The sequence below is a fragment of the Panthera leo genome, chromosome B1 (genome assembly GCF_018350215.1).
Source record: "Panthera leo isolate Ple1 chromosome B1, P.leo_Ple1_pat1.1, whole genome shotgun sequence".
Taxonomy (NCBI): Eukaryota; Metazoa; Chordata; class Mammalia; order Carnivora; family Felidae; genus Panthera; species Panthera leo.
In genome coordinates this window covers 41159593-41180866 of record NC_056682.1, presented here as the reverse complement: position 1 = coordinate 41180866, position 21274 = coordinate 41159593, and the positions used below count along the sequence as shown (strand labels likewise).

The 21274-nt window shown below is 45.3% G+C and overlaps 1 protein-coding gene across 1 annotated transcript; it reads left to right on the top strand.

The window, feature by feature from the left end:
* The first annotated feature begins 79 nt into the window (after positions 1-79).
* GPAT4 (glycerol-3-phosphate acyltransferase 4) lies at positions 80-21011 on the top strand. The gene is made up of 12 exons (XM_042934755.1): positions 80-462; positions 8315-8384; positions 8546-8846; positions 9651-9725; positions 10466-10555; positions 10739-10832; positions 11466-11581; positions 12671-12726; positions 13275-13360; positions 17725-17853; positions 17941-18020; positions 20005-21011. Exons 1-12 carry the CDS (start codon positions 298-300, stop codon positions 20111-20113), a joined length of 1371 nt encoding a protein of 456 aa, XP_042790689.1. The 5' UTR covers positions 80-297; the 3' UTR covers positions 20114-21011.
* The last annotated feature ends 263 nt before the right edge of the window (positions 21012-21274 follow it).

The window sequence follows — 21274 nt, the reverse complement described above, 5'->3', positions numbered from 1 at the left end:
TCACTTTCACAGAAACTGCTCCCGGACTCAGATGCTTGTGCTGAAGATCGCTCCTGCCTCATTCACCTCTAGAGTCCATCTGTTTTGGGGAGAGCTGGCATTTTTGGGCTGTCCCCTACGGCCTTTTTTTACGGTCCTCCTGCCCCCAGGCAGTCGAATGATGTGAACTTGGAACAGGGTTTGCTATCCTATGGGGACTCGCTTTCTCTCCCAGGCTGGTGCTGTCTGATAGGACCATCCGAAGACAGTGCTTTGTTCTTGGGGAGGAGGGCACTGGCCCTGCCTGGATCCTCCACCATGTTCCTGTTGCTCCCCTTTGACAGCCTGATTGTCAACCTTCTGGGCATCTCCCTGACCGTCCTCTTCACCCTCCTCCTCGTTTTCATCATAGTCCCTGCCATTTTTGGAGTCTCCTTTGGTATCCGAAAGCTCTACATGAAAACCTTGTTAAAAATCTTTGCGGTAAGTTGTGCTGTTTACAAAAAGTTGCTTCACAGAGGAGGGAAGAAATGCTGTTAGCAAAGAGTTGTTCTTGTCTGGCAGATTATTATCTCTCTGTTGCATACAGAGAAAGTTGAGAGACTGGGAAGTGGCATTTTGAGTTTAAAAAAAAAAATGTGTATTTGTGAAAGCCTTCAGCAAACTTTCTTTTCCAGCTAAAGTACTTGAATGTTTGATTCATCTGAGCAAAGGAACCTCCTGTATCTCCACACCTTGCCTATTTATTTAAAAAAGAGGAGCTTAGGATTAAAAATCACTGCCAGACTCTGCCTCTTCTTATGTAACAGATATTGAAACACAGAGCTCCTGTTAAGGTATTTCCTCACTGATACGTGTGGGAGAGACCTTTCTCTAGTTCAAACATTTAACATTTATCTTCCGTAGGTTCTTGCGTTTCGGACAGAAAGAATTAACATGGCAGGTCATTTGATGAATTGGTTTATTTTCCTAAAGATAGAAGAGAAGGACAATAAATTTCTTAACATATGTCAGAACCTAACCAATTATACCCTGAACAAAAGTGGCCACAATGTAAAGGAAATGGGTGAGAAGTAGTATTTCCTAAAGTTGATCTGTGCCACAGGACTTTTAATATCTATCCAAAGAGTTGATAACTTGTTAGCAATATCTGTTTTCAGTCGTCACCAAATCTTCAGGTATTCTTTTTCATAGCTGAGACCATATATAATTTGAGAAATGCAAAATTTGAGAAATTATTTGTTCATCTGGTATCTTACGGTTCATAAAAAATTCAGTCATTTTCCTTTGGTTATTTATTCTTCAGTGGACAGGACATCTACATTTTATCAGTGGAAAATGGAGACTCTGAAAGATTAAGCAAGCTGTATGAAATGTTACTTTATAGTGGGAAATATTTTTATGTATATTATTGAATATTGGGATTTAGTATTTAATATTCCTGTAAGAATTACGATTTTACACTAAAAAATTTTGAGGTGAGATTGACATAAAATTAACCACTTTAAACTGACCTAGGATCTGTACATATTCCCTTTTCCATTTGAATATGTCCCCCAAAATTAATATATTAAAAGTTCATAGCCAATTAAAATCATTCTAATTGTGACTATATTTTTAAATGTATGCTTTTGTGACTTTAATGTAGATAATAATTACACAGTGGAAAATTCATTAGATATACATCTAATTGTTGGGCCAATCCATGGGATAGATAATCTTGGCCATCAGAAACTTTCTTTGCTGACCACATCTTGAAAATCACTAGTTCGAGGCACAGTGATTTAGAAGTGCTTCTGGAAATAATGTGTGTATATTTAGGTATATCCAGTTTTGACCTCAAGATTGAAGATTTCAGGAACTAGATTTGCACTTCTTATTTCCTAGCAGTAGTATCAGGGGCTGAGAGGGCTCTGGGTGCTCTTGGCACTGTCCTGTGGAGCTATGTGGGTAATTACAAATTGGCTGTGAGCTAGAGGCAGGTGGGCTAGAAAGACCTGCTAAATTCCAGCAAGGTTATAGGTGGCTCTGCAAGACTATCTGGTCTTGTCTCACTATTACTGTTCGGAGTTGACCTTAATGGACAGTAAGAACTGAATGCTGTATTTATCAGCATTAGTATTAGACACAAGTTGGATTTGGCCAAACTGGTCATAGATCTTGGAAAGTATACATGTGTGTATCCATGTATACATCTAAAAATACATCTGTGCTTGTGGTTTTTTTTTTTTTTTTAATTTTTTTTTTAACGTTTATTTATTTTTGAGAAGAGAGAGACAGAGCATGAGTGGGGGAGGAGAGAGAAAGAGGGAGACACAGAATCTGAAACAGGCTCTGAGCTGTCAGCACAGAGCCCGACACAGGGCTTGAACTCACGGACCACGAGATCATGACCCAAGCCGAAGTCAGACTCTTAACCGACTGAGCCACCCAGGCGCCCCTGTTTTTTTTTTTTTTTTTTAATATTTATTTTACCTTTTTTAGCTCCTTCATCCTTTCTTACATTGGGCTGATAATCTAGAATTTTGGAACTGGAAGGAAGCTCAGAGATCATCTTAATTCTGTGGTTCAGTCTCCCAACTATACATTTGAGTTACCTAGGGAAGCATTTTAAAAGTACTACTTATTTGGGAGTACTAGAATCTTCCCAGAGATTCTGATTCAGTTGGTCTGGATGGGTATTTTTAAACTCCCCGAGTGATTCTGATGTCTGCCATCAAAAGGTAGAATTCTGATTGACTTCCTTATGAATAGGGGCGTGCTTTATGACTTGTTTCTAACAAATAGAAGGTAGTGGATGTTAATTCTACTTTGTAACATGTGAGATTAGGTTAAAAATGGCAATATACCTTCTGTCTGACTCTTGGGATGTTTGCCCCTGGAAGTTAGCTGCCATGTTGTGAGGAAGCCCAGGCTAGGCCGTGTATTAGGTATTCCAGCTCTCAGTCCCAAGGAGGCCCTGACAACCATCATCAACTACCACACACAGGAGTGAGCAAGTCAGCAGAGGATCCCAGCCCTCAGCCTTTGAGCCACCCAGCCGATGTCAAACCTGGTACAATTTGCAGATTCATGAGCAAAATAATTGGTGGTGGTGTTTTAAGCCTCTGAGTTGTGGGGTGGTTTGTTATGTAGCAGTAGATAACCGGACAAATAATATAATATTAAAGAATTTTAAGCATTCGTTGATGTTTACCCAGCTTATAGTACCTTTAACGTTTTGTACGTGTGTTACCTTTTAGTCTTTGGCAACTGCATTCATATGTTGTGGTTAATAGTATATATATATATTATATGTATAATATACGTAATATATGTATAATATGTGTAATATATGTTGTATATTACATATGTTATACATATAATACATATTTATATATATATGTATATAACTTTGTATCCATGTTTTGGGATTTTGTCAGCCACTTTTACTGGGTAATCTTCATAAGGATTATTAAAACTGCATATCTCATGGTCCATACTGTAGCGATACCTGTGCTTTTGGCAGAACGAAGTAAGCCCTGGCTTAACAGCTAGTTTCCCACAATTAGTACATCCTTGTCTGTAAAAGAATGTTGGTATATCTGCCAAGGGGAGAATATGGGTGGGTCAGTGACTTCTCTGTTCCCTGTCCTGGAAGACTTAACTCAGTGTAGGTCTTGTCAGTGCTGAGTTGCAGAAGGTCTTCGTGCGCAGAGGGCAGTAGTGTTCTTTTTTTTTTTTTTTTCCAATATATGAAATTTATTGTCAAATTGGTTTCCATACAACACCCAGTGCTCATCCCAAAAGGTGCCCTCCTCCATACCCATCCCCCACCCTCTCCTCCCTCCCACCCCCCATCAACCCTTAGTTTGTTCTCAGTTTTTAACAGTCTCTTATGCTTTGGCTGGGCAGCAGTATTCTTTAAAAGTGGTTTTGTTTTAATGTTGGTGCTTCACATATACCCTAAACACAGTGATGATGGTATTATTTGGGGTAGAAGTCCTGGGAGTGGACTTCCCACTGAGTTGAAGATGATTTGGGAAAGGAGAAAGTAGAAAGTATAGAAATAGATGGAAAGAAATGACTGGAGTTATTTTCCCTCATAGGCTAGAGATTTATCAGGTCAGGTCAGAGACTGTTGTAATCTAACATTGAAGTACAAAGCTGAAGTGGCTGACAGAGAATGCTAGAAAGCAAGTGGCGGTTGTGAGGAAACCCAAGAGGCTGTACAGTGGGATTGTAGTGGGATGGGCATGAGCTTTCCAATCCAGTGCCCCTTAGCTTGAAATTCAGCGCTCTTCTCACGAGCTCTGCAACTTGACTTCAGTCATCAGGCTTTCCCACGTGCTTCCTCATCTACAGAGCAGAAGTAGTAACAGGTCCTTATGTGCCTATAGTGAACGAGGTCGTGTCAGTCAGGTCTGCCCTCCCAACCCCAGTGAGAAGGGTGATTGTAACATAACCCTGAGTGGCTGAAAGGATGAGCTGAACGAGGTGAGAAGGTGACTGTGGTGGGGAAGATGATGGAAAGTAGTTTTAGGTTTTATCCCTCATCTTTTCATGCGGAGACCTTGATGAAGAGAAATCCTGGGAGTTGATTAATTAAATACAGCCCTTATTGACTGCCTACTACGTGTGGGGCCCTCTCCTCTGTCAGACTCTGCTGGAGTGAGAACATGGGTAGGTTCTGGCTCCCGCCCCTCAAGGTGTTCATAGTCTATGAAAGACAAGTATATGCATACAGAACCAATTTACAATTAGATGCCAATTAAAATACACAGGCAGAGATGAACTCCACAGGAATTAACTAATATTTTGTATAAGGGTTGGCATTTGAACTGGATCTTAAAAAGGCAAAAGCATTCTAGAAGTGCAGACAGTACATAGTTTAGTGGAGTAAAAACATTGGATGCACAGAGGGAGTGAGGTGGATTATAAAACCAAGTGTTTCTTTCTTTTTTTTTTTTTTTTCAGTGTTTATTAGAGAGAGAGAGAGAGCATGAGCAGGGAAGGGCAGAGAGGGAAACCCAGAATTGGAAGTAGGCTCCAGGCTCTGAGCTGTCAGCACAGAGCCCGATGCAGGGCTCAAGCCCACGAACTGTGACATCATGATCTGAGCCGAAGTCGGATGCTTAACCGACTGAGCCAGCCAGGCACCCCAAAACTAAGTGTTTCTTTATCTATTGGAGAACGATTGAAGGTTTTTGAGCAAGGAAGTGACATGATCAGACTGGCAGCATGTGTTTGAGTGGCATGAAGGGAGGAAAGAGCAATTGAATCGCCTTTACATTAATACAGGCAAGAGAATAGGCTAGGGACAAAGGTGATGACATCACACAAGAGGCAGCTGTGGAAGGGTGCCATTTCAGGGGAGGATTGCTAGGACTTGGTGACAGATGGGAAAGCTTGAAAGCTTGCATGACCAGAGAGATAGTGATCCTGGGGCCACAGGGAGGGGAGCACTTTTGGGGTTGGGAGGAGGTATGCTGTTTTGAGTTCGCAACATGCTGTTAAGAGCCAGCTGGACTTGAACATGGAGATGACCAGCAGACGATTAGGAATAGAGGTTGGCACTTCTGTGAAGTAAAGATTTGCAGATTTGCTAGTAGCTACTTGGAGGTTACAGCTGAAGCAGGGAAAGAAAAGAGACATTAAAAGAGGTGGTGTTTGCAGGAGAATAAAGGTGCTGGATGATGGGAGCCTGGTTTTTCTAAGGGCCTCATTCTTTGGATATATATGTGGAAAAATGCAGTGGGGGCTGACTGCTGAGATTAGTGTTGCTAAGACTATTAGACGTTACTTGTGATTAAGTCCTAAATTGTAGCATTCGGTAGAAGGAGCAACTAGCAAAAATGCACCAGTGAACCGTCTGCCTTTTTAGGGACTGGGCCTGCACCTCACCTGCCAAGGTCTACCTTGGGTTTAATGTTACCTGAGCGTGTGGCATTGTTAATGCCCTCACATGGTCTCTTCTCTGGGAGAAGCTGAGAAGGGAATGATTTGGTAATCTGATACTGAGTAGCGTGGTAGATGGCATCTCACATCAGGGGAAGGAGAGGAGGTTCATAGGAATGAACTCTGAACCTAGGATTCTCTGTTTTATTCTGGGTCTCTGAACACTGTACTTCTTTAATAAGGTGACAGCTCATAGAAGCCAGATGTGTGGTTGTCAGACATTGCTCCTGTGCGTCACCCCTTACATTCAGTCTTCTGCACCAGGCTGACGCAGTCCAGTTCACGGATTGGCCCACTCCGTGACAGGCTTTTCGCTGCCAACAACGAGGTTCCTCTAGCCCTGCCCTCCTTCCTCCTACTCTTGTGACTGCACAGTTCCCTTCTAAACCCAGAAGCATTTTGTAATGGACCTGAAGTGTGACAAAGCAAAGCTACAGGTACAAAGCAGGAGGGCAAGGCGATATTTAGGACAGCTCTGTGATAGAGCTGGGAGACATAGAGTCTCATTTGACCTGTACCATTCCCATTAAAACACCACAGCAATCTTGAATTTTGCATAGTGAAGCAGTCCTCACAGACTTCAATTCTAGTGCTCAAGAGGCTTGATACCGTATATTACCTGCCTGTTGCAACCTTGTCTAAATACCAAAGTTGTCCTATAGAACCAAGTTTTTCTGATTCTATGTTTGCTGTACGCATGCAGTCTTGACCAAAATGGAAAAGCCTAAATTCTGGTTGAGCAACCTGTGTCTGTATATGTCAGGCTTGTTCTAAGCTCTCTTGCCCCTATTCATCTTCTCCCTAGATGGACTTCACAGGTGGAATCCACCTTCCTCCATTTTAGGAGCTTCATTTACATTTTCTTCTAGAAAAGATCATCCATGCGTAGAGCCAGAAAACATCAGTGCTAATTAAATACCTGATGTATAGAAAATGGGTGATGTGGGTTTTCTTGCCTTAGACCCCTCTTTGAGTGGGTGACTCTAAGCTGTCTGTTTAAGAAGTTTCCACATGAGGTCAGATCACCGAAGAAACTCGTGTCCTGCCTTTGGCTCTGCTAGACCACGCGGCATAGCCTTCCTACTATGCGTGGCTCTGCCAGCAGAGTCCGCACCAGGCGCTGTAGGCCGTGTGGGTTTTGCTGTGTCACAGAATGATAGCTTGCGTAACTGAGGAAACTGAAGTTTGAAAAGACACCTTTTAAAATATCTGTTCTATTTCTTTGGTCATGGGCATAGCTTTCTGTGTAGCACTAACATTCCAGGCAGGGAGAGTGAGCTTGTTGCCACTTCTCGTTATGAGGGTGGCAGGAGAGACCCTGGCTCGCTGACTTTGGCTAGATGGATGTTAAAGAAGAGAGGCTCTAGGAAGAGGCTTCTTTTCTAGATCGTTTCTGGAATCCGCTATTATTTCAGTAGCAATGAGGACAGTTAGGGTGGTCTGCAGTTTCCCAACCTCTGTCATATACATGATCTCATCTGATCCCAGTGACCCCATGAAGCAGGAGGTTGACATCCTATCAGTCTTATTTTGTAGATGGAAAAGAGTGTTGGAGTGAGGTGATTAAAGGACTTAGCAGAGGTGTCAAACTAGATTTTCTTTAAACCTCCAAGCAGTGTTGTTTTTGTTGTTGTTTTTAATGTATATTTATTTATTTTGAGAGAGAGAGGGAGGAGCAGAGAGAGAGGAGAGAGAGAGAATCCCAAGCAGGCTCCACACTGTTAGCAGGGGGCCCGACGTGGGGCTCGAACTCACATCATGACTCGAGCCGCAATCAAGAGTCGGTCACTTAACTGACTGAGCCACCCAAGCGCCCCTCCAAATAGTGTTTTTGTGTGATTTTGTTTAATACTAAACCACTCTCAGGCCCTTCTATGTCAGGTCTTGGGGTCCTTCTATTAAAAGGCTACTTAGAGGTGGATGGACAGTCTAGACATACAGATTTTTTTAATATTCAAAAACTAAAACTGTGGCTTTTGGAATAATTTGGGAGGTACGTAGCATCAAGTGGTAGGCAGTCGCTTAAAGGATGCTTGATTTTACTGTTTGTGAATAGCTGCTGTTTGGCAGTGACGAGGAAATGCAAGAGGTCTGTGTATCAGCAGTTGGTGAATTCTTTCAGTATCCTGGAGACAAAGATTCAGAGAGAACCTAGGCCTGAGAAACAGACCCAGGTGTCCTCAGGCCTTTGCTATAGATAACTTAACTTTTGTCTCCTTGTTGTCAAGGAGGGGCCTGCTCTAGAAGGAGAAGGCTTTGACTTTCCTTGTAGAGCAGGTGCTTTCTCAGCCACAGTCCCATCTCAGGTGACCAGGATGGGGACTTTCCGGGATGGAAATGGCGGCATTCACTGTGTGAAGAAGGGTCTCATTCCTTGTGTTGCCATTTCCCCCCACAGTGGGCCACCTTGAGAATGGAGAGAGGCGCCAAGGAGAAGAACCACCAACTTTACAAGCCCTATACGAATGGTAAGCCTGGCTCTCACTCCTTATCCCAAACCGTCTATGTTCCTGAGTGCTTGTAATTCCACACATACTCTTCACTGTATCAGAGGGAGGATGTGGACTCTGAATGTTTTTAACGTGCACCCTCCCAACATGCTGCTTGACAGGGGTGTTCTCTTTTGCAGGAATCATTGCAAAAGATCCCACTTCGCTGGAAGAAGAGATCAAAGAAATCCGTCGAAGTGGTAGTAGTAAGGCTCTGGATAATACTCCAGAGTTTGAGCTCTCTGACATCTTCTACTTTTGCCGGAAAGGAATGGAGACCATTATGGATGATGAGGTGACAAAGAGATTCTCAGCAGAGGAATTGGAGTCCTGGAACCTGCTGAGCAGAACCAACTATAACTTCCAGTACATCAGCCTTCGGCTCACGGTCTTATGGGGATTAGGAGTGCTGATTCGATATTGCTTCCTTCTGCCACTCAGGTGAGGGCAGGCCTCATGGGGACAAAAGGCCTGAGCCTCTGCCTCTAAGCCCGAGGTGTGACTGACCTACCTGGGTCGCCCTGCTTTGCTTTCCCGTTTTAGAAAGGATCATGGTATGATTGTGTCACTGGCCAGTCCGTCCGACCCTTGGAAGGGTACACTGGTGATTATCCTTTAGAGGCCCTTGGATTCTCTGCATATCAGACAGAAATAGTTGGGTTTCTTAAAATCAAACTGCTCGCCTACGTGGACTAAACACAGGACCAGGGAACGTGGTGTACTCTGATTACTGCTCCCTGGGCGCGGCTAATTCTTTCCTATAAGTGTGCCTCTCTAATACAGACGCAACATTGATCTCTCCGTTTTTCTGTAGCATGTACTATTCTGAGTACGCCTTGCTGGCTCCTGGTACCTTCGGGCTCTACTTCCTATTGCTCTACAGAGAAGTTGTGCTTCTGCCAGGGTGCAGAGCCAAAGGGAAGGGTAAGACAGCAGGACAGCAGGTGCCTGAGGGCACAGCAGCCAACAGTAGGCTTTTCCATCGTCATTCTGGCAGCCTGATGCCTGAGGAGGTCGTGTCAGCTGAGAGCCAAATCCACAGTTCACTGGCAGCTTGGAATTCAGATGCTCTCTGGTGATGATAGGCCTGCTCACTTTTCTAGATGGAGCTCTTATCTAGATGGGTCCTGGGTGATCAGGTCTTGGGGGTGGTTTTGTGATGCCCACTTTCATTTTCACATTCTTGATTCTGTCCTTAGTGCAAGGATTTGTGTGCTGTGTTCTCATGGGTCTTCTTCTTTACAGGATAGCTCTTGCTTTCACTGGGATTAGCCTTCTGGTGGTAGGCACAACCGTGGTGGGATACCTGCCAAACGGGAGGTGAGTCCATGTCCACAAATGGTGGCTCCAGCCAGGCCACTCCTTTGGGGACAGCCACATCCACAGCATCTTCGATAGATAAGATAAGCCAGTGATAACAGTGGCATCAGCATGAAGGTTGTGGGTTTTTTGTTGTTTTTTTTCATCAGTCTTGATCTGTGACTGTGTTCTTTTGCCCTCTGACACTCTGGGAAGAGTGTTGAAGGGAGGAACCTCACAGCCGTGGAGTTCAGTGCCAGCAGATTTTACAGCACATTGTTTACTTTTGAGCATTCTGCTGTGTTGATAAATTGGTAAGAGGATAAGAAATATAGGTAGGGCTTTTTCGTGTTGTTTTTTTTTTTTTTTAAGAGAAATTTGTTTCATCTGAAAGTTCGAGAGCTGGCTCTCTTCTTCCCTGGGCTGGTGAGGTCAGACCCTCTGTCCTTTGCCCTGCCTCTAGGTGTTGGCTGGGAAGGAAGAGAATTGAGGAGACTCACCTGTGGTGGACATTTGAGAGCTATAAATTCTAAACCCATTAACTTAGGTGAATTTAAGCAATTCTCCTCATTTCTTTGTGTCCTCATATGCAGTCATAAAGACACTATTACATTGTAGTTTTATCATATCCACCAATATTTATAAAAATACTTAGCAGTCATAAAGGACTGTAGGCATGATAATTACATTGTTAGAGTCAGTAACTTTCCTGCCTTCCCCTGCGTAAAATAAAAACAAAAATCTTTGTCCTGTTGTATCAGGTTTAAGGAGTTCCTGAGTAAACATGTTCACTTAATGTGTTACCGGATCTGCGTGCGAGCCCTGACAGCCATCATTACCTACCATGACAGGTGAGGTCACTTGGTATGATGTGGAGGGAAATGGCACTGGCAAAACACAACCTACCTGCAGCCAGCCCACGGGGGCTCTTCTGAGCTCTCAGAGCTGCTGGATCTGGTGAGGAGGGGGGCAGCAGGCTCCACATGAATGGTTTCCCATGGATTTTTGTTGCTTTGCATATGTTTTAAACACAGGGAAAACAGGCCTCGAAACGGTGGCATCTGTGTGGCCAATCACACCTCTCCCATTGATGTCATCATTTTGGCCAGTGATGGCTACTATGCCATGGTAAGACCTTCTTCTGTTGCTTTCTTGGGCAAGTAAGAACTTTAGAATGCTCAGGGCTAGGACGCTTCTGGTCCCTTCATAGATCTCTTACCTAAGGGTGTAAACATGGAGCCATGTTTTTACATGTGGGCCCCAACATAGATTGTAGCCTTTGTTTCTATTGCTTTGAGAACTCCTCGGTACTTTGATAGGAAGTATTCTGATCAGAGTAACTGAGTGCGGTTGGAGATTAGACTTTGGATGTTTAGGTAGACCACGGAAAGGGGTGAAGGACAGGGAAGGATTTGAAAGGACTGGGTTCAAGGGCATTGGACAATCTGCCCAGGGAAAGCATTTTTACACAAGGTATTGCTCAGCTCCATTAGTTCTTTTTAGGGCTTTCAGTTTAGTTCTTTTTAGGGCTTTCAGCTGTGTTTTCAATTACATATTTTTGCTTTGGCTGATTAAAAGGCGAATGTAAGATTCAGTGAGTCTAACAATGGTGTCTTTATAGTGAGAAACGTGTTGATCAATAAAATGTTAGAGGGTGAGAGGTCGCGGTACTTTCCTTTTGGGATCTGGGGCTTTCTCCACAGAGTGGGGGATTTGTGTGAGGATGGTTTCACTCCCAGTTATTCCTTTGTGTGAGGTTAGGTGGGTCAAGTGCACGGGGGACTCATGGGTGTGATTCAGAGAGCCATGGTGAAGGCCTGCCCACACGTCTGGTTCGAGCGTTCTGAAGTGAAAGATCGCCACCTGGTGGCTAAAAGGTAAATCAATGAAATGCCATTGCTCCGTGAGACCAGTTAGAATGTATGCATTTTAGGGGTAGTTATCCCTCCACAGTGGAATTATAGTGTCTTCTACACTGAGCCTAGACTGCTTTCATAGTAAAACATTTTTTTCCCTAAAATACGGAATATAAAAAGTATAGAAAGCCTAGTATCATTTGTCAAGTTAGTAACGTCTATTAATTAACCTTTTTTATTCCTTGTGATAAACGTATGAACTTTAAAAAAAATTTTTTTTAATGTTTATTCATTTTTTGAGAGACAGAGACAGAGCATGAGAAAGGGAAGGGCAGAGAAAGAGGGAAACACAGAATCCAAAGCAGGCTCTGTGCTGACAGCTCAGAGCCCAATGCGGGGTTCCAACCCACCAACTATAAGATCATGACCTGAGCGGAAGTCAGACACTTAACCGATTGAGCCACCCAGGTGCCCCTAAACATATGAACTTTTAACGCTATCTGAAATCTCAAGGTGAATTCATTATCACAAATAAAAACCAACTTAAGGCAATGGAACCAAGTGCTTCTCTGTTTTCAAGTTTGAAAGAAAGGTAGATGTGGTGTAAGCAATGGTGAGAGCTTTGCAGGGAATGGAGAGCAGCAAGACTCAGGTGAGGCGGTATTCCACAGGGCAAATGGACCTGCCATTGGACTCCCTTTACCTCATCTCTCAGGGATGGTGTAAAGCCAGGTGGACTGTAGGTCCAACCCAGCATGGCTGTTAGGAAGTCCAGAAGTCCAGTAACAGGTGTTTATTGAGGGTGCTGTCCTCAAGGCCCTGTGGCAGGCACATTCTTTTAGTAGCCCCAAGTTTGAGCAGTGTCCTCTACATAGATGTTAAGACTGCATTCGATAGTTGTAGGAGTTAAATAGTAGTCATCTGATTTTCTGTGTCTTCATAAGCTTTGTCTTTATACAATTTAGACTGTGGGTTTGTAAAAGATAGTCGTTATTTGTTAACTCATATACGACATCCCCTGTGACATCTGCATAGGTTGTTTTATAAGTGCATTTGGTGATGATGGACATAAGGCTGTCTGAACCTTTGTTCTATTTGTCTCTTCTAAAGACTGACTGAGCATGTGCAGGATAAAAGCAAGCTACCCATCCTCATCTTCCCAGAGGGTAAGAAGGGGTCGATCACTGCAAAGAGTTTCTGGGTGGGGAGGGTGGGAAAGCCATGCAGGATGATGACTCTGCTGCCACCTCAGACCAAGTCCCCCAACCCTTGCAGGGGTTCTCTGTTTTCACTGAATAATGTTCGGTCCCCCTCAAAATTTGTTGTGGGACTGAACACTCAGGAAAGTTCAGAATTTGGACTGAAGGCCATAGTGTGACCTTTCCCAATGCAGGAGTCCCCTCTATAGTATTGTCAGTGGGATCTCAGCTTCATGTAGATTCTTACTGAGACCTCCCAAGTCCACTGAGTGGCTCTGGCCTTTTATCTAATCTGGGTGTGTTAATTGGGAAAATGATCTTGTACTAGAGTAAGAAACAGTACAGTGTCTTGCTTATCCCTTTTAGGTATTCATCCATAAGCTATGGAGATGACAGATTTATCCTGTTTGAAAAGCCATTAAAAGAGGTTTTATTATTGTATTTAGTCCTTAAACTCCTAGTCTCTGAGGTAAAGGACCAAAAGAAATAGCATTTTACTCTCTTCTGCATTTTAGGAACCTGCATCAATAATACATCAGTGATGATGTTCAAAAAAGGAAGTTTTGAGATTGGAGCCACAGTTTACCCTGTTGCTATCAAGGTACAATCAGGACCTCTGAGGGGACATGTGGTTGTTACCGCAGATGCCATGAATGGGACACAGCAAGAGAAAGGGGAGGAAGAAGCTGGTGTCACTGGTTCGTGGGTTGATCCTCCAGTGGAGCAGCTTGGGCTTGGCTAGTGTGGGTAGAGTGTGCTGGAGGAGGAGACCGTGGAATTGTTCACAGTCTCCAGCCCATTAGAAGGGGCAGGGGAGGGGCTGAATGAGGAACAGCCAATTAGAGCCCACACCTCACTGCCACCACCAGATTCAGGAGGTGGGGGACCCTTCACAAGCTTTGCTTGTCGCCACCCTCCCCCCCCATCACCTCTTTCTTCCTAAACCTACCCAGAATGCAAGGTACTCCACTCGAAGAGGAGGCTTGCCGCAGGGAGTTGAGGGTGTGGCCCGGCTGGATTTGTACAGTTGGTGGAGAGGCCAGCACGGATGGCTACAGATGTGTTCTTAACACTGAAGGAAGAGACAGCTCCACATCTTGGGCTGTGATGTCATTTTCTGTACCAGGAACAGCTTATGAAAATGAAATGCACCCAAAGAGCTCGTCTAGGCTGCTCCCCCACTTTTCGGGTGCTTGTACCTCTAACTGCTCAGACTTACCTGGGAGTATAGAATTCAGTCAGTTTCTCTTTTTTCTCCTTCCTGCCCCCCATCACGTCCATCTGATTTTATAAATACTTACATTGTACTATTTCTAAAAGAATACTATGACTTCTAAACACCACAGGCTGTTGTCAGTATGTTTAAAGTATTGACGTTGAAATCTCAGATCAGGGTGAAACAATGAGTAAATCTGTGTCAGTTATACTTAGAATTTAGTCTCTATACTTTTGCAAGGGTCTGCTTGCTGTTTGCAGAGCATTATTTTGAAAGAATCACTGTCACTTTGCCAGCACAGCTCGCGCAGTTGAGGAAGAGGGGTTTCTCCTGGGTAAGCAAACACTCACCAGCCCTCCCCTTAACTAGGGAGGCAGAGCTCCAGTGCAGGAATGGCACATGAACAGTGGCTGTAGGGTAACTAACTAACTGATCCATGGGTCAGGGCTGCGTAAGCCACCTGTTGAGGGTGCTGTCTCTGGGAACTCAAGAAAGAAAACAGTCCATTAACTGTGTCTGCTATGGGGAAGAACCTGGCGAGCGGTTTTTGTGTCATGTGCATGCCGTCCTGCATTTGAATGTACTAGGGATCCTGGGCTGCTCTGTACATGCTCGTAAGAAACAAGTTCCTAGAGGAGGCCCTTCCTCACTGTCCCTGCTCACTCCGGAACATCGGTTCTTTACAGCTGCGTCAACATCACCTGGGAGGACTGGGAAAATGCAGATTGCTGGGTGTTTCTGAACTTGCATTTCTAACCCATTCTGGGTGCTGCTGATGCGCTGGTTTGGGAACCCTGCTGTGAAGCAGTGGTTCTTAACAAGTTTGGGTACCTGGACCCTTGGGGCAGTTATGGCTCTTCTCCAAAGAAAAAGGCATGTAAATTTTTAAAAAAAAATTTTTTTTAATGTTTATTTTTTGAGAGAGCACAAATGGGGCAGGGGCAGAGAGAGGGGGACAGAGGATCCAAAGCGGGCTCTGTGCAGATAGCAGCGAGCCCAGTGTAGGGCTCGAACCCACGAACTGCAAGATCATGACCCAAGCTGAAGTCGGACACTTAACCGACTGGGCCACTCAGGTGCCCCAAAAGGCATGTAAATTTTACATATAATTTCATTCCCTTCCCAAATTTATTAACAAACACTTATGATTAAGAACTTCTGCTTGGGGTGCCTGAGTCCTTTGAGCATCCGACTTGATTTTGGCTTAGGTCATGAACTCAGGTTTGTGGGATGGATCCCCCGTGTTGGGCTCCCCACTGAGTGTAGAGCCTGTTTAAGATTCTCTCTTCCTCTGCCCCTCTCCAACTCCAGCTTTCTTCTTCTCTCAAAGAAAACAAAAAACAGAAAAAAAAAACCTTTTGCTCTACAACTTTGCTAGTTGTTATAAAGCCTTCATTGGTAATCAAATTTGGACAATCTTAGCAATTTCAAGGCTCTTACTACATTTGCACCAAAATTAAACCATTATTTGACATTGAGAAATTTATTACTATTTTGAGTTTTTGCTTTGTTTTTCTCTCAACAGTGTCTGCCCAGCATGGAACAGAAAATCAACTCTAAACAAAGTGCTGGCACACATAACATCAACTATTTTACCCATATAGTGCTTATAAAATGTAACACCACTTTCTTCAAAACATAAACATTAGCTTCTCTTTTTTTCTTTTTTTAAAAACTTATTTATATTCAAGTTAGTTAATATACAGTGTGGTATTGGTTTCAGGAGTAGAACCCAGTGACTCATCACTTCCATGTAACACCCAGTGCTCATCCCAACAAGCGCCCTCCTTAATGCCCATCAGCTCTTTAGCCCATCCCCCACCACCACCCCGCCAGCAACCCTCAGTTTGTTCTCTGTATTTAAGAGTCTCTTATTTTTCCTCCCTCTCTGTTTTTATCTTATTTTTCCTTCCCTTCCCTGTGTTCATCTGGTGTGTTTCTTAAATTCCAAGTATGAATGAAACCATATGCTATTTGTCTTTTCTCTGACTTATTTTGCTTAGAATAATACTCTCTAATTCCATCCACAATGTTGCAGGTTAGCAAGATTTCATTCTTTTTGATTGTGAGGAGTACCCCATTATATGTATACACCACATCTTCTTCATTTATCTGTTGAAGGACATTTGGGCTCTTTCCTTAATTTGGCTGTTGGTGATAGTGCTGCAGAGAGATTCTAACAGGGGTTTGTAACTCTTTCTGTTTATAAATTGCAAGCCATAAGTAATAGATCAGGGATGGCCGTACAAAGGGATGCCAGTTTCAAATGGAGGAAAAAATTATGCTTGAACAGTTTTCGTTTCTCTGTGCAGTTTTTAAACATTAGCTTCTATTTAAAACTCGTTCTTCTCCTTTATTTCCCTTTGCTATTATAATATAAACTCACAAAGCTTTCTATAAATTTGAATTTCTTAGTTGAGTCTGTAATTTAATCTAAATGTCTTCCTTCCTGTAGTCAGTCCACAACTAGGCATAATTATCCAATTTCTGTTCTGAGAATCATAAAGTGGCTTGGAGAGCCTTAGAAAAGATTGTGTAGTCCAAATCCTGCCCCAGCCTGTCAAGTGCCTTAGTCTCCACAGCGTCCCTGCTGGTGTTCCTTCTCGAGCTTCTGCAGAGAAAGGGCATTTCTGACACAGTGGCAGCTAGGTCCTGTGGGAGAACTCTTGAGATTCTGCCTCTTTCTAATTTTCCCCATTCTGGTCCCCGTCTTTGCGCTATAATTACAGTCTGGTGTCATGTCTGTGAGAGCCCTTCAGACACGTGCTGGCAGTTGCAGGACAGTCGGTTCGGTCATTGTCTTCGAAGACTGTGTTCCTTTTGCTGCTGCTTTGATAGCTTGCACAGCTCTCCCAACCCTGCTTACCTGCTGCTTAAATTCTTCTTCTGTTGGTGAGACTGCGGGTCACGGTGTCAGCCACTTTTCCCACAAGATACCACTGGAGTACAGCCTTAGCCTCCACTAGAGTCATTGGCAAAAGAAAGTCTCTGTTGAGCCTGCCGCTTGGCAGGGAGGGCAGCACGCGTGTGGTGGCCTCGTGAGCTGTCGCACCCCTGTTCCCTCTAGAATGCTGGCGATGTGATCAGAGCAGAGCCTCCCGCTTAAACAGATCATTAGCTTTGTTAGAGGTATAATTACAGAAGCATAGCGTAAGCTTTGTAATTGTCTTCTCCTTGGTCCGGAGCACCAGAAATGATCTTAAAAACTTGGCAGTGATGTGAGAAGGTGTCTCTGTTTGAGTGAGGCACATGTAGAAGCATTGAGGAGTGAAGGACACCATTGTTGGAGATAGGGTTTGTGAGCAGGTGCGGGATGGTGGGGGCAAGGATGACGGGGGCAAGGATGGTGGGATGTCAGTAATGGTTGAATCTGGGGAGTGGAGATATGGGAGTGTCTAATCCTCTTCTCTGGTTTTGGATCTGCTTAAACATGTTAATAACTACATACATCCATGAATGAGTAAAACCTGAAATGGATCAAAGAGAAGGAGGACGTTTGTTGGGGGAAGGCGGTTCAGAGAGTCCTCCCTAATGATCCACAGCAAAATCTGAGTCAATCGGGGGTTCGTGTTGCTAAAGGTCATAGTGCCCAGGTGTAGAATCATTTCAGAAGTGTTCATGGAGGGGTCTGAGTATGGCTTTCTGGTACTGATACTGCCCCAGGTGATGTATTCACAAAAGTTGCTGTTGACAACCCACCTCGTTTGAACTACTGACTTCTTACCATCCAATTTTCCACTCTTTTTCAGTATGACCCTCAGTTTGGTGATGCCTTCTGGAACAGCAGCAAATATGGGATGGTAACGTACCTGCTGAGAATGATGACCAGCTGGGCCATTGTCTGCAGTGTTTGGTACCTGCCTCCCATGACCAGAGAGGTGGGTCCCCACACCATGCAGAAGTCTTCACTTCTATCTGTGTGACATCAGCCTGTGTTGAGTGGTCTCATTTATTCTTTCTCACAGACTGATGAAGATGCCGTCCAGTTTGCAAATAGGGTGAAATCGGCCATTGCCAGGCAGGGAGGGCTCGTGGACCTGCTTTGGTGAGTCAGAGCCGGGTGTTATCAGCTGAGTGTAGCAGGATGGGAATTTCTGAAGCAGAAGCTGAATTGCTGACTCCATTTACAAAGAATCCGCCTTCTCCCTGTTGTAGAGAATTCAGCTTGTCAGCCTTGGAGAGTGAACAGTTTGACTCCTTTCTCCTGGTGTCAACTCAGAAGTAGTCCATGCCGCCCTAACTTTGGGGAACACAGAGCCCAGCATGACTAGACTGAAGCAGTTGATTCTGTGTACCTTCTGGGTTTGTGTTAGTCTACCAGAGCACCAGGCAGTCCTGGTCCTTCAGAAGGGCTGGCCTGATGCTGGTCTGGAAACTTCATAGAAGCACTGGGCTCTCTGATCTTGTACATTTGGCAAAACTGGACTATCCTTGGAAAGACAGAAGTTTCCTTTATTGTATTTGGCTTGTTACCTATTAGAGCAGCAGTTGGCAAACTTTCTCTGTAGAGTCAGTAAATTTTTTACTTTGTGGATCATGTGGTCTCCGTTGTAACAGCTTAAGTGTGCCATCGTAGTGTGGTGGCAACCAGAGACTGTGTGAACAAAGGAGCATGCCTGTGTTCCAGTAAGACTTTATCAGGACAGTTACCAGGCTGCATTCGGCCCACGGGCCATAGTTGTGGACCCTTACGCCAGAATATGCAATAGTTAGCCTCCAAATTACAGGACTGTGATCGGGAGGAATGCTGGTTCAGGGAAATCATTCCATGCCCTAGGACCCTTTGTTTTAAGCACAAGGGTGAGTTCTATAGGGCATTTGACTAAAGTGGGCATTACGGGGAAAGAATGTAGAAATTCAAATTTGATACTGACATGTGGATTCTTAGGTGATGGCATGGCTCTCAGGTATGGCCTTTTAAAAATTGCTTCCCTTATCGAACACTCCTCATCAGCCAGACGCTGTGCTGAGGCTGCTCTAGGTGCCGAGCTCACTCCGTCCTCACAGCAGGTGCCTGCAGTATGAGCATTGTTACTCCCATCTTACAAACAGGACACCCGCACTCAAGAGAGGTCAGGTAACCGTTTTCACAGTCACAGAGCAAGCAGTGGAGCCAGACTTTGAACTCCGGTCTGACAGGCTGCTGGAGCTGGAGTGTTTGCCACTGCCCGCATGCCCTGTCCGCGAGGCCTAAGAACGACCAGCGTGACTACCTTTGCCATGGCTTGTAAAGGGGCAGCAGATGGTACGGGCATCAGCATAAGGTCCGTCCAGACTTTCTCTGCCATGGCCACCTCCATAACTCAAAGGGGGAAAAAAGCTGTAGTGGAAAGCCTGAAGGTGGACTTGGGCTTCCATTAGTTGTTGAAGGTGAGAGATGCTCATTCTAGGGTGTAGGCGAGCAGTTGGGGTGATGAATGGGAGTGGGACTTTGAAGAAGCAAATCCAAGTATAGGGAATTGATTGGGAGATATTGGGGGGCGGTGCCAGGGTTGTCAGCCCAGGACCCTGAGAGTGACTTGGTTTCCTTTGCAGCACTGTCCCTCACGCACAGAAGAAGTCAGGAGTGGCAGCTCCCCTTGTTTGTTGTTGGCATGAATTTGCAGAATCCCTGGGTCTGAATTTACAGATTTTATCCCACAGATCAGATGTGCGGATTCATTATAGTCTCAGTGTTTCTTAAAGCTTGGCTCACATTCCATGATCCCAGAATACCTCCTGTATCTTTTGTAAGGTGAGGGCAAATTGGTAGAAAGAATTGTAAACTCCTTGGTAGGTTGAAGTGATTACAAAGTGCCTTGAACATGAGTGGGGAGTTCTGACCCCAGGGCAAGAGTGAGAGCTATAATAGAAACGGTGGAGTTGGGGCGTGCAGCCTCACTACTGACGGCACCTCGGGAGGGAGAGAGCCACGGGGTACTTTTGTTTCTGACAGGTTCTTCTTGGGTTTGGAGCAGCGTGTTGCTGCTGGCTGTGACTGGGTGGGCTGGAGGCCTTCTTTGCTCTTACACCAGCCTTTCTCCCATCAGGGATGGTGGTCTGAAGAGGGAGAAGGTGAAGGACACGTTCAAAGAGGAGCAGCAGAAGCTGTACAGCAAGATGATCGTTGGGAACCATGAGGACAGGAGCCGGTCCTGAGCCCGCGCCTCGCGCTGGCTGGAGCCACCACTCGCGGGCCTGACCCGCGAGCCAGCTGGAGCTGCCACCGCCCCCTGCCACCCCCACTGCTGCGTCCTTGCCACCTGCAGGGCTCCTCAGGCCGCCCTGGAGCCTAGGACTCCAGCTTCTTCAGGACCGCCCTGGGGACCCCTGGGCTTGCCATCGGAAGCGGACGCCGCTGGGGGCCGCTGCCTGGGATGGGACACCCTTCTTGTCTTCTTTACAATGAGTCCATTGGGGGAATGCCATTAAAGTCCCCTCTTCACCTGCACACATGTGGGACTGAGTGGTCGGGAAGAATCGGCCGTGGGCCTGTGTTTGGTTTGTTGCGGGTGCCACGTGCCAGGGGCTCTGCTGGGGAAGGGGTCCACCCGTGCGCGAGGAGACAGCGCCGAGGCGGTGCGGCCTGCTTTGGCCTGAACATCACCCCCTGCCCCGGAGCTCTGCAGACTGGATGGAAAGAAAACTGTTGTCTGCAGGGGCTCTCAGCAAAGCGAGGTTTCATTCCTGTGCTGCTGCCACGGGCAGTCACCAGAGGGGACGGTGAGAAGCAAGGTGATCGGTGACTAGCGTGTGGTGGGAACCAAGAGTCATTTTGTGTTCCAGCTCCAGTGCTAACCCTGAACTCCCACGTGACTTGCTCTCTGTTAACTCGTGCCTCGGTTTCCCCATCTGTAACCTGGCTCAGGAGGGGAAGGGTGGTGATACCTACCTCACAGGGTTGTTGTGGGGATTGAAGTGCTACTTTGAAGGACAAGTTGCTCAGTGTTACAAGTGTAGGTCCATGAAACGTGGCAGGACAAGGTCTGAGCTCAGAGCTGCTGCAGAGGGCTTTGGGCTTGTTTCTGTGAGTCAATAAAATTGTCTCTGATGGTCAGTGATCCGAGGGGTTTTTCCCTTCCCTCTGTCTCCCCTGGCTGCAGCCCTAAGTAACATGTCTCTTAACAGCAGTTACAGGTCTCTGACTTGACCATAACCCCAAGACTGTAGGGAATCCACCTGACTTCTGGACTGAGGAATAGTATTATTCAGAAGGAGCTACCGCTCCTGTTGGATGTTTGCATATCTGTCTGGTTAACTTGGAATTTCCAGCACAGATGAACTGTGGATTTCTGCGTGGATAGGTGCAGTGGGATTAGA

Excerpts from the sequence above, each read along its gene's own strand:
- GPAT4 (XM_042934755.1), top strand. The coding sequence starts at position 298 with ATGTTCCTGTTGCTCCCCTTTGACAGCCTGATTGTCAACCTTCTGGGC. Across the intron at positions 8,385-8,545 it reads TTACAAGCCCTATACGAATG|GAATCATTGCAAAAGATCCC; the intron begins GTAAGCCTGGCT and ends TCTCTTTTGCAG. Across the intron at positions 9,726-10,465 it reads GGATACCTGCCAAACGGGAG|GTTTAAGGAGTTCCTGAGTA; the intron begins GTGAGTCCATGT and ends CTGTTGTATCAG.